The 12,960-nt window shown below is 38.4% G+C and overlaps 2 protein-coding genes across 3 annotated transcripts; one reads left to right on the top strand and one right to left on the bottom strand.

Annotated features, from left to right (window-relative positions):
- The first annotated feature begins 6 nt into the window (after window positions 1-6).
- Window positions 7-453, top strand: LOC103130472 (histone H2A-like). Its single transcript, XM_007541869.2, has one exon. It carries the CDS (start codon window positions 13-15, stop codon window positions 397-399), a length of 387 nt encoding a protein of 128 aa, XP_007541931.1. The 5' UTR covers window positions 7-12; the 3' UTR covers window positions 400-453.
- Window positions 454-1,078: 625 nt separating this feature from the next.
- On the bottom strand, window positions 1,079-6,696 carry LOC103130471 (membrane-spanning 4-domains subfamily A member 4A). 2 transcript variants are annotated; one of them, XM_007541866.2, is made up of 7 exons: window positions 6,587-6,696; window positions 4,251-4,500; window positions 4,055-4,156; window positions 3,246-3,302; window positions 2,906-3,115; window positions 2,614-2,739; window positions 1,079-1,799 (listed from the first exon to the last, which is right to left on the bottom strand). In XM_007541866.2, exons 2-7 carry the CDS (start codon window positions 4,452-4,454, stop codon window positions 1,755-1,757), a joined length of 744 nt encoding a protein of 247 aa, XP_007541928.1. In that variant the 5' UTR covers window positions 4,455-4,500; window positions 6,587-6,696; the 3' UTR covers window positions 1,079-1,754. The 2 variants fall into 2 exon arrangements, with proteins under 2 accessions (XP_007541928.1, XP_007541930.1); XM_007541868.2 differs by having other exon boundaries at window positions 1,079-1,796.
- Between the last annotated feature and the right edge of the window lie 6,264 nt (window positions 6,697-12,960).

Raw genomic sequence — 12,960 nt, 5'->3', positions numbered from 1 at the left:
AGAAGCTTCACAATGAGCGGACGAGGCAAAACCGGAGGAAAGACCAGAGCCAAGGCCAAGACTCGCTCCTCCCGCGCAGGACTGCAGTTCCCCGTGGGCCGCGTCCACAGGCTGCTGCGCAAAGGCAACTATGCGGAGCGTGTTGGTGCCGGAGCCCCCGTCTACCTGGCGGCCGTCCTGGAGTATCTGACCGCTGAGATCCTGGAGCTGGCTGGAAACGCTGCCCGCGACAACAAGAAGACCCGCATCATCCCCCGTCACCTGCAGCTGGCCGTCCGCAACGACGAGGAGCTCAACAAGCTGCTGGGTGGAGTCACCATCGCTCAGGGTGGAGTGCTGCCCAACATCCAGGCGGTGCTGCTGCCCAAGAAGACCGAGAAGGCCGCCAAGGCCAAGTAGAGCTGCTGCCCGTCAACGCTGCTGGAGCGCACACCCACAAAGGCTCTTTTAAGAGCCACTCACCTCTAATCTTTACAGCAATACACTCCTATGATTTTTTTATTTCGTTTTTATTTTAAGGTTTGAGATAAGGTACTGCATATTGTATCGATTGATACAGTCTTAAAAAAAGATCGTGACCTCTCCATAGCGATACTTTTAATTTTAGTTTGATTGTAGCACCAAACCTCTAGGTTTTTCCTTTGAATTATTTTCAAACTTAAGATGGAACTTCAACAAAATTAATAGTAAGTTGCAACAATTTATCATTTGAGGAAATTGAAATATTCAACACATCAAATTGTTACTGACTTGATAAAGATAATCTGATTGATGTGCCCACCTATATTTTACAAGGTATATCAAAAAACAATTTTAATAAACCTTAAAAAGCACAACAGAATATGTAGCTTCATTTTTTGACAGGACAATTTAAGCTCATACGTCTCAAAATTAACTAACGCATAATTTTCCGTGTGTTTCAGAAAACTGAGTGTAAAAGCTCACAAAGATGCAAGTAAAAATGCAATACATCCAACATGAAAATTCAAATGCAACAAGCAGGAATGAATAAAAACACAAGTTAGATGTGTAATTCTTTAAAAATAAGTTTGTATTCAAAAATAGCATAACACATGCCTCTTTTTAAAGCAACAATCATTTATTTATTCCAGTCAAACTCAACTTAATTTGTTAAATCAATGGTTCCATTTGAAAAATTATGTTTGAAGCTTATGTTGAAAAATCACATCGGCTTACTTTGCTTCAACACTTCTATTCAGAAATGACATTGGAAAAAAAATGATCTTGCATGTACATGTCATGAAATACAGAAAATGTAACTGTTGAAAAGGGGGTTTCATATCTAACATACAATCTAATCTAATTTAAAATCACATTCTTATTTATGACCACTAGAAATATAGAAGTGGAGAGAATCGAAGATGTGATTTTATAGCATTCACTTATTTTCCTTGACTCAACAGAACATGTGGGACAATTCCTGAATAAAATAAACCATTCGTTTATTTTATTTTATAGCAGGACATGATCGAGCCGTGTTAAAACCAACTTACCTGAATCTTTCATTAGAACAAATCCTTAAATCAGAGCCACAGTGGCGTTACTTCCCCACTCAAAGAGAAAAGTTGATCATGTTTCTGGTGTAAAACCGAGCTAGCAAAATAGTGAACGTACAAAAAAAAAAAAAGAAAAGAAATTACAAAAGATGAAAGCAGGAAATGTTAGAGCAGTGGTTCCGCTTCAGTCTGACGCCATTATCTGAAATGACGGAGACAGTTTTCTCCTCCAGCGGTTTATGTTCGGAGGTTCTTCTCGCTGCAGCTATCGCTCTCCCCCTGAAGGACAAAATCCAACACATTAAAATAAGATCTAAATCCTGTAGAGCGCATTTAAGTTTCTGTATTTATTACTTGTTTTAGGTGGAAGGAATTAACTATTAGCATACAAACATGACATGAAAAAGTCTAGTAGCTCTAATAAGTATAAGATTTGGTGAAAATCAAGGTTGAAGAAGCATATTGGCTCAAAAATGTAGTAAAGACAGAGCTGGGTGGAAATGTTAAACGAAGCAGGTGGATAATTCAGGTGTCAGTGGGCTGGAGTTGCTTGGCCTTTTGGTGTCTAAAATTTCATAGAGTCGCAAAGTTGATGTGAATCCTGCACGTCTCAACAGAGTGGAAGTCCAAACAACAAAACAGAAGAAAAGGTTTCTGAAAGTTCAGCTGTGATCCGTGCCTCTCATCAGTTCTCCTATTTTATTTTATTTTTTCACTTCTCATTTTCTCTTTAAATTACCTCTGCTCTCAAAGCCTCTTGCAAGAGGATTCTTGCATGAAAATTTGTAAAAAGTTGAAAGATTTCTCAGCCAGAGCTGCGACAGTGGCAGGACTGTGAAATTGACGTTTGCAGTTACCGTCCTTTCTGTACGGCCGAGCTTGAGACATTTTGTAACAGAAAAGCAGGTGAAAACGTCAGTCAGGTTGAGATCAGTAAAGGAGATAAGAGACTTTTGGTTAAAAGAAGCCAAATTTTGCTAATTGTGTGTATTTTTTTTAACATCAATAAGAGAGTGAAACCATCAATGGGGTGAATAATTTTCATACACATGTACATCCTGTTTGGAGTGGGATTTTTGGAATTACGCTCTCTTACCACCATAAGGGAGTAATGTTTGGTGCTTCTGATGACTTTTCCAGAGAGAACACACACGGTGACGGAGACGCAAATCTGCAGGACGAGCAGGACCAGGATGACGCCCTGGAGTCCGTAAAGAAGCGTCTAAAAGACCCAAGACAAAACATAAAGACAGCTGAGGAATAAGAAACAATGGACGCTTTTCCCTGATCCTCACAGGCTTCAACAGGCTAAATCTGACGGCTCAGACGACGCTGTGTCTGAACAATCTGCTCGACACACTCGGGTCGTCCATTCATCTCAGACTTACGTCCAGTCTCCACAGTTGACTGGGGCATTTCTGCCCCCAGTTGTCCACCGTTCTGCTGGTGATGTTCCAGGTTTGAAAGTCGACGCTGGAGGTCTGGTAGTTGCAGATGACCCGTGTGGGGGGTCCGGCAGCCAGCAGGAAGCAGGTGTAGCTTCCCGCCGCCAGGCTGAGCAGGACGCTGAACCCGTTGGACACCAGAGACACCCAGACCTGAAGAGACGGGGCACGACTTAGACACAGACTGATCCAGACACACTGACTGCTATAACTTCATCTGAATAAAGAGTTAAATAGACTACGAATATTTTTTTTTGTGAGTTCTAAAAAGGCAAAACCTCACCAGTCTGACTGAGGTGCGTCTTCCTGCCGCCAGAGCCAGAGAGCCGGACAGCACGAACTGAGAAAACCAGGATTTACAATTTAGATCATTAAGCTTTTTATTCATCATCGTATCGTTAGTCACTCAAATACATACTTTGTTATGTTTTCGTATTTTGTGAAATATTAAAATAATTTAGAAGTACTAGAGACAAAAGTGACTTAGGCTGTTTTCACACCTGATAGTTTGGTACGGACTCTGATTGGGGAGTCCGTACCCCAATCAGATGGTTTGCTTTAACAGTGTGTCAAACAAGCTAAACCCTTTGAAAAAAACAAAAAACAAAAAACAAACTATTCCTCCCCTCGCCTGTGATGGCGCTGCACCAAGAACCACTGAATAAAACAACACAAAACGTCTGAAGAAGTCTTCCTTCTGAAAATATAAGCAAAAATGGAGTGGCGGCAGATTTTAATCGGTTGTAAGATTTCTCTTGGCAAACTCCCTCTGCAGTTTAGCAAGTCATCATCTGCCGTACAACTCAATGCAGATTCTGATAATTATGAGAAGGTGTTTATCAAACTATAACAGCAGACTATATTGAATCCTGACAGAAGGAGGCAACAAATAGTGAAGGAAAGGAGTGAGGTCAGAATGATTCATGGAAAACTCAGGAAGGCCTTTTAGGAAACCTGGAGAATTTTAGAAGATTACAGAAAACTTTGGGATAAGTGTTAGGAAGAAATTAGGTCTGGTTTGGGAGTACAGAACGGGAAGGTTGATGAATTTGGATTTGATCTCGGACTATCCTCAGTTTTGCGTTTACGCACCAAAACGCAGAGGGCAAACGGAGCATAGATCATCAGAGCCCTGGAGAACAAAACCAACAGACTGACGAGAAGACACAGCGTGCCGATGAAGATCTGAACCACCTGGAAAAGACATTAAAAAAAAAACACAAGGGGATCAGTTGTTGTCTTTGGAGTTCACTCGTCACTGGGTGTCCCTGCAGTGGCAGACTCTCACCCCGAGGCCCAGCGGCTCGCCCCGCAGGAAGATGCTCTCCTTCGTGTCTTCCTTGGAGGGGGCCGGCGGGGGCTTTACGACGGGCTGCACAGCCTGGACCGCTGGGTTGGCAGGAGACTCGAGAGGAATGGAGAGGTCATCTTTGGGGATGACCTGTGTTACGATCACGACTCCACCCACAGTGGTGACAGATGTGGACGTCATGATGGAGGTTCAACGGAGCTCAGGGAGAATTCTGGGAAATATACCGCTGCAAATGAAACATAAGGACCCAAACGTGATTAAAATGTTATAAACTGAAACAAGGAGTTTGTGAGCTGCAAGAATCCAAGAGAGAAAATGAACGTTTTTGCCTCTTTTTAGGACATCTGGACTATTCAATCGGGTTATTTAGGAAGAGCTGATTAAAAGTCTACTGGACCCTCAGCAGGAGGTAAAATTACCCAACCTTCAGAGTCTTTCATCTACTCCAGCTATAAAACTACAACACCTAGACTCTTCACACCTGGACTAGGTTATTCTGCTCTAACAGCAGAAAACTTAAACCAACTTCATGACTTAATCACTGCTTTTCTTTGATTTGAACATCTCTCTCTTTCTGCTCATACTCGTATGAAAAACTCTTCTCTGTCACTGCAAAACAAACAAACAAAAGAGATTCAGTTTCACTTGAATTATTTTTCTGTTTTCATACGTCATTATGTTTGGATGCTCGTAATGCTTCAGTCGTTTTAATTCTCTTGCTTCTCCTCCATTTGCCCATGCTCAGTTTGTTCCACCTTTCTGCAGATTTTTTCTGACTTTACTCTGTTTTCTTGTTCATAAATAAATGCCATTTTCTGCTGTGACTACCTGCTGGTCGAAGAGGAGTGAATGCTGAAAGTCAATGACTCGATTAAATCTGCTGAAGCTCTTTAAAAGAAAATTATTTTTGAACAATTAACTGAGCTTAGGGTGCCGTTTGATAAGTAGGGCCAGTTGGAATGTATGTACAGTTAAATTGAGATGATTTCAGAAACGACACATTTAATGTTAATTGGAAATAAAAGCAGCACAAGACCAAATCTTGCTTCCCTGAAGATAGAAAATGGGGGAAACAGAGAGTTAACGTGGAAAACAGCAACATAAGGCAAATTTCAGAGAAAGAGGAAGTCAGTTCTCATGTGGTGCAGATGCAACAAAAAAAGTGCTGAAATCGCCCTTTATTGAAGTTTCAGAAATCAGATAAATGTTTCAGAAACTTTGGTTTTAAATATTCTGCTTTCGTTGAGAACAATCTAGTCCAGGTGTGAAGAGTGTGACTGGAGTAGATTCCTTCCTCCAATGACATGTGAATTTACCCAAATCGTTGCTGTCAATTTTTGATTGTGCAACTTTAAAAAGCGGCCGACCCATAATCCCTGTGCGTTTAAGACGTTTGGAAACAGCAGCTTCGGCATTTCTGTCTTCTTCATGGCCATATTATTCTCTTCATATTTAAGATGTTTTCCTAATTTCTTTATTATTCCGAAAGAAGGGAGAAAAATAAACCAAACGTATTTGTTTTGTTAAACAACCTAATTTTGTGTGTAGAGTTTATTTTAATTTTTATACAGGCAATGTTTTTGCCTTATTATGCAACATTACAGCAATAAAATGTATTTCTAGTCAGTTATACTTAAGACCTTAATAATTGTGTTAATATGGGCTTAGATTGTATTTTGTAATAACTAGTAGTTCTTTAAATTGAACGCGCTGTTGAGCACAGAAACATCTGACATCTGCCACCAGTTAATCTGTAACACGGACAGGGAGCGTCCAACTTGATAAACAGGTTTAAGAGTTTTATTGAACTCCGGGATATTAAGCAACTAGGAAGTACAGCAAGGAAACACAGACATATAAAAACTCCATACAGAAACAGCTCCAGGTCTGAATTAAACCCAGAGTCTGGGTTTGATAGCATGCTGCCAACTGCGCCATCGTTACAAAAAAGACATTTTGTCTGAACTACAGCAATGTGCCTCTCATTCTTGCATTTTTAAGATGTCGAAACTCAATGATAAGAAAAAAATGTAACAAGGGGGCTACTAAAGTAAATGTAACAAAATATATTTGTTGCCTGCTTCACAACTGGTGACTGTATTGTGTTTTTATGATATAAAGCACTTTGAGTTGCCTTGTTGCTGAAATGTGCCTTAGAATAAACTTGACTTGACTAAATTGTAAAACATTAATATATGCGACGCTGTTTACTTTATTGCAGCGCAATAAAAGAAACAAAACAAACGAAACAAAGCCTGATATAATCTCATAAAGCAACAATATAATTACCCGAGAAGAATAAAGTTGTTTACCTGTTTTAAATCGGTCGCTTTTCACCCAGACTCGGAGCGTTGAATCTGTTAGGAAGTGAACTTTCCGAATCCAGGTCGGAGTGCCTTCAGGTGTCGTTTGGAAAACGGAAATCTCACACTTCACTTCCTCCACTGTAAAACTGAGCTTCGATAAGAACATGATATACACGGAACAGACAACAAATGTATGCATTAAGATGTCAATAAAGACATTTTACAAAACAACTGAATACAATGGAGATAAAACGTTACACAAATTATAATTACTTTACGAGATTTTACAAGACATCTGTATAAGTTCCGAGTATTTTTAATATATAAATGATAATCATGCTTGTTAGCATTTGTTTTCCACCTTACGTGTGGCTTTATTCTGCTGATTTACTTTGGGGCGGAGGGGGTGGGGGGGTTTCCGATTAAATTCATAATCCCTACAGTCTGTGAAGGCAGCACAAGGAAACTACGGGCGTCACTGCTGGGAATATGGGCGTTTGTTGTCACAAAGTCAAACAACATGCATTATATAAAGCGCGAAACACAAAGCTGAAATTGGTGTGTAAATAGAAAAAGAAGTGAATTAAAAATAAATTTAAAAAATGTAGAGAGAGACTGACTGGCACAGGCCACTTTATTAGGTACACCTAACTGTCTTATTTGTTGTTGAGATTTAACCTCAGATTTGTTGGCTGCACATCCATGATNTATGGCCTCATGAATACAACAGTGCGCAGTTTTCACACTACAACTTTGTGTTCAGACAAATTTAGAAAAGTGCGGCGCACAAAAAACCCCGATGTATAAAACCGTGCGCATGCATGCACATCACAATTTGCCGGAAATAGAGCACAGCTTTTTTTAGTCAGAATGAAATTACCCCATAGCTTCGGCGCACAGACCAACGTTACATCTTTAAGAGACAAAAACTGAGGGAAAGTATTATTTACATTCGAGTGAGGTTTTCACATTCTTTTTTTATTATTTTGTGTGGGTGCTAGCTTATTGTCTGAGGATAAATGCGTTCAGTTTCATCGTTTACGTTTAAACAATAAAATATTAAAATCATTTTTTAAAACAAACATCGGATTTGATTTTTCTTGGTCTAATTAACTGAATGTATTCAGATTTCAGTGTATTTACTTGATTTTTGACGCTTTGTAGTTTGATATTGTCCACAGAAAAAGTTTGCGTGGCTGCCGCACATTTTCAAGCCAGGGAAAAAGTGTGCGTAAATTGACGCAAAGTTCATCCTTATACATGCCGACTTGTGAGTAAAATATGGCACCGCACATTTTCTGTGCGTACGCACGATTTATACATGAGGCCCCTAATCCTTCAGATTCACACAAACTAGCAGAGATGGGTAATGACTAGTCACATTTAATCGCATTGCTTTATTTAAATGGATGTCAGCACTTGTTTTACAGCATTTTACTTTTATTTGAGTAATATCATTTTTGAAGCAACACTCGTCCTAACACTCCATAACTCTTCAGTTATTTAGCTAAATAAAGAAAAAGCTAATTTCTACTGGAAATTATGCAGACCTTCTTTATTATTTATAAAAACAATAATTTTCACCTTTGCATATATTTTGGTATGTCTCATTATTAACATTTACTACGTTTCTGAGCAGCAATTTTACTGAGTCATTGTTTGTCAATGGCTTCTTTTTAAGTAAAAATATGAAGAAGTAATGCTGCTGTTGTAGTTATTTATGTTGATATTTTGTACATTGTAATTTCTATCTATCTATTGTTTTCTTCTTTTAGAATATGTTTAACTTAGCTTAGATCCCAAATTCATAATTCATTTTTATCTTTGGAATTGTTTAGATGACTTTGTAGATCCTCCTATTGATTTAAGTAATTAAGCTCTACTGTGTGGCTAATTTCCCCTATAATGACTGGAAGGGTTTGTAAAATGATTTTTTTGGCGACTTTTTGAACTTGAAGCATCAGGTAAAGTTATTTTTTGTTTTCATTTAAGTTGTAAGACATTTTTAGTAATTGTTGTATCTATATTTTTTCAAGACATAAAATGTATGTATTTTTTCAAACAAGTTGCAAGTAAGTTCAAGAACCAAACAACCTGTTCCCGCACACGGCCTTTGTTGGAAATTTTTGGTGTTGGAACCTTAGAAGCCTGTGACAGCTAACCTTACTCTCTTTGGCTACTCTACTTTCCTGGGGCAATCAGTAAAGCAGTGGCTCCCAAGAGTGGGACGCTCCCCTATGGGGGGCGCAGTGCCATTGCAGGGGGGTCGTGATGAATAATAATTAAAAAAAACCTCAGAGAGCTGTTCATGTTTTAGCCCCATTTTTCACAGAGGCTTTTTTAATTGTATTGATGATAGCAAAGTTGAATATTGTTACAAATAAAAAAAAAGAAATATGTCTGAAATAACACTGACAGCAAAGGATACTCTTCTACAAAAAAAACAAACAAAAAAAACAACACACAGTTACACAAAACTGTTTCACTGTGAAGATAGTTTGTAGTTTGCTTTGTTGCAACCTGAAGTGTGAAATAAACTTCAGTGGAGTTTGAAAACAAAATATGGGTATAGGTTTATGTCTGGTTGATTTTTTTTTTCTTCTTTTTTGGGTAGGATTTCATTGTAATCCATAGGGGAGCCCAGAAGAAAATCTTTGAGAACAACTGAGGTAAAATATCCAGATGATAATAATGCTCAGTTTTGCATTTTTTCCTCCAGATGCTCCAGAGTTTCTCTCTGCTAAACTGATCTCCTCTGGTCAGATAACTGAGGGGCAATCAGTGACTCTGANAGACTGACTGGCACAGGCCACTTTATTAGGTACACCTAACTGTCTTATTTGTTGTTGAGATTTAACCTCAGATTTGTTGGCTGCACATCCATGATCAACCTCTAGAGGCTTCCAGATACTGCTCTGTTGCTTTGTGATATGTGGACGTACACTGAGTTTATTGTCATGTTTAATAAACCAGGTTTAAATTACAAGGAATAAGCACAGTTAAAGACTTTGTAGTAAATTAATTTGTTCCTAGGAGGGGGAACATATTATTTCAGGCAGCTAAAATATTTGGTTTTCCCCCTCATCACTCTGGCAAATAATGATCAAATGTTTTCAAACTTTTATTGTTGATGACGAAAGGAACAAACACAGTTAGAGACTTGCAGGCAAATTAATTTGTTCCCATTTTATGGAGAGGGAACAGATTATTTCAGGCAGCTGAAATATCAATTCGCTCCTCTCCTCCCCCCATAACTTTGGAAAATGAAGAGCAACTGCTTCCAAATTCTCAAAGATTGTTATGTATGACAGCATGTAATATACTAGAAATTTTCTTAATCCAGTAATCTGTCATATTTTTACATTAGAACGGGATTTACCAGAAAGCCTACACTCTCATTTTTTCAGGAAGTTTTAATTTTTGGTGCCCTGCTATCAGCCAGTTTCCATCCTCTTATATCAGGAATGAAAAATTATAAATACACACAACGTGTTGGAAACCTGTGTTTGGTGACTGACTTTTATTTGTCAGGCTTACGTGACAAAAGACCTCCACACACGACCTCGTTTATTTATTTATTTCACAATTTTGTTAGCTGCCGATAAAACTGAAAATTACAACCTTGACTTGATTATATGAGTTGTTTTAGCGAGAAATCGATCAGAAGCGCAGTGAAAATGGTCAGATCCGCCGGATCCGCCCCCCTGGCTGCAATGCGCGCTCCCGACGCAGGGGTACAGAATTTCGCACAAAACAGGTGTTCTGACTATCTGTCATACCCGTCAATCCACCATACCTTATGGTAATGTGCATGCGCACATCTATGTTACGTCACATACTCCTTACTCAGTGTGGCATTAGTGTGTCACACTGAATGTGGCAAAATGACACCAGTCAAACGCAATGTGATAAACAGCTACTGGGGTAAAGTTAGCTTTAGTGTGCTTACTCTATAGACTCCAGTACAGAATGGACCTAAAGACGTCATCAACCAAAAATGGCGACCTCCATGGGTGAAAAATGGAACAAAGGACGTACATTTTTGAAGTAATTATGAGTTTTGGTGTATCAAAAACAGCATTTTTTTTTAGGAAATAAGAAAATTGCAATATATTTAGGCCAACGTGTTTAACTAGCCCTGGATCCTTTTGTGATAAAGTTAAATATGGACTGTTGGAGTATAGTGAATATGCATTGATGTGTACAAACCCATCCATTCTGTTTTGATACATTTTTATCTTTCAATAACATAAAACGTAGCAGGAGATAAAAACAATTAATACACAATGCCGTTTTTCACCAGACTACAAAGCTTTAAGAAAAGCATAGTCCCTTCTTACATATTGGTCATGTTTATCTGCTCATATAAAAGCTTAGAACACTGCTAAAAATATGGTTTTGTTGNAAGCTTTAAGAAAAGCATAGTCCCTTCTTACATATTGGTCATGTTTATCTGCTCATATAAAAGCTTAGAACACTGCTAAAAATATGGTTTTGTTGGTGTTGCTGGAATTGAAGTTTGTTGGAAGTGTTTCTGTTTTTTATCTGCTTTTTGCTTTTAATAAATCTTCCCTCATTTTTCTTTTCATAATCAAACTCTTATATCTGGGAGTTTTTGTTTGGTAAATGTCCTTAAATGTATAAAACAGGTTTCTGATTCCTTAGTTAAAGCCCCTCCTGGACCCCATAGTGGTACAAAGTAGGGCTGACTTAAAGGGAAACCGTCTGGGAAAACTGAGATAAACTGTTTTCTCTTAAATGATCCAGATTTCTCTCACACATTTACTGAGTGAAAGTTTAGTTAAACAAAACCTTTTGAACAGCAGTAAATGACTCTAAAAACCACAAGTTGACCGCAAGAGATCAGTTCTTCAGGGTGGGATTTCCTGTTGACTGCTTGTTTTTCTTTTCATTTCTCTGCATCTACTGCTTGAAATACCAGAAATTCATTTACAAGAAGATGAAAAGTTTCTAATAACTGCATGCAGACGCAGCAAAGCAGAAAATTCAGTTTTTTTGCTTCTACATGTTTTTACCCCATTAGTTTCACTCCACAGCAGGAAAAATTTAAAACCTTCATAAGTACCAAGTGTTACTGTAATGTGACCTCATACAGAGAATACTTTTATAACCATTTTTGATAATAATGCAGATTACTGAAGCACCGTTTGTAACAAAAAATTATCAAAATAATAATTATAACAAATACACAGCATTGGAAATGAGGCAGAGATAAATTTATGTTAGCAAATGTTCCAGGTTGCAAGAAGAGGAAGGAAAACTAACAAACTCCTCTGCGTCACTTCCACCCTCAGAGCCGATGATCTGCATTGTTGCATTGCAAGACAACAGTTTCTCCTGAGGTGAGCAGCCTGAAAATTAATTTGTTTTATAACAAATTACAGCTAATGAGTGACTTTAATGTTGAAAAAATTTCATGATTAACAATTATAGCAAAGTCTGAAAACGTAAAACCTTCTGTTTGATTTTCTTTTAGCTGAAACCAGTTAACAAGAGAAGCAGCGATGAGTTTTTCTGCAGCAACTGGGTTTGTTGTCCTGTTCCTCTCTGTGACAGGTACTGAAACACGTTGATCAACTGGAGTTGATAATCTGGAATATTTGAAATGAATAAAATTAATAGAAGCAATAATCATTTAAAATGTCCCAGTGAGGCATTGTGGGAGGTGTAGTTGTATATTATTGATTCATATTTTTGATGTTATCTGTGTTACAGTGGGACAAGATGAACCTGCCTGGTCAGTTAAATATGATCGATCTCAGATCTGTGCCTTAAGAGGATCAACAGTGATGATAAAATGCTCCTATACATATCCATCTAGCGTAGATGGAAGAAATGCAGAAGTTAAAACAAGGTTCTGGTTCACTAAAGGAAATAATCAAGTCCCTGTGGATCTGGAGAAGGACTCTGACTATAAAAGTCGAATAACTTATGAATCTACAGAGAGCAGCAGCATTCTGACAATCAAAGATCTGAAACAGAGAGACTCAGCTGAGTACAAGTTCAGGTTCATAACAAATCAACCAGGTGGAGCATTTACTGGTTCACCTGGAGTCACCTTGACTGTTCTAGGTAACATATTTCTGTATTTGTTGTGAATCTTTGTGTTTCTGTTTGCATCTTTCCAGATTTATTTGAAAATGAGATGTTCTTGTTCCTTTAACCATCCAGACCTCAGAGTTCAGGTCAGAAGATCAGAGACGCAGACGGAGCTGAAGTGTGAAAGCAGCTGTGATCTAACCAAACCTCCTTCATATGTTTGGTTCAACAAAGGGAAGAAAATGGAGGAACAGACTTCTTCTATACTCGTCTCAGTCAGAGATGGAGACAGATATTCCTGTTCTGTTAAAGGACACGAC

Source organism: Poecilia formosa, unplaced genomic scaffold, assembly GCF_000485575.1.
Source record: "Poecilia formosa unplaced genomic scaffold, Poecilia_formosa-5.1.2 Scaffold638, whole genome shotgun sequence".
Classification (NCBI taxonomy): Eukaryota; Metazoa; Chordata; class Actinopteri; order Cyprinodontiformes; family Poeciliidae; genus Poecilia; species Poecilia formosa.
This window is presented reverse-complemented; position numbering and strand designations above follow the sequence as displayed.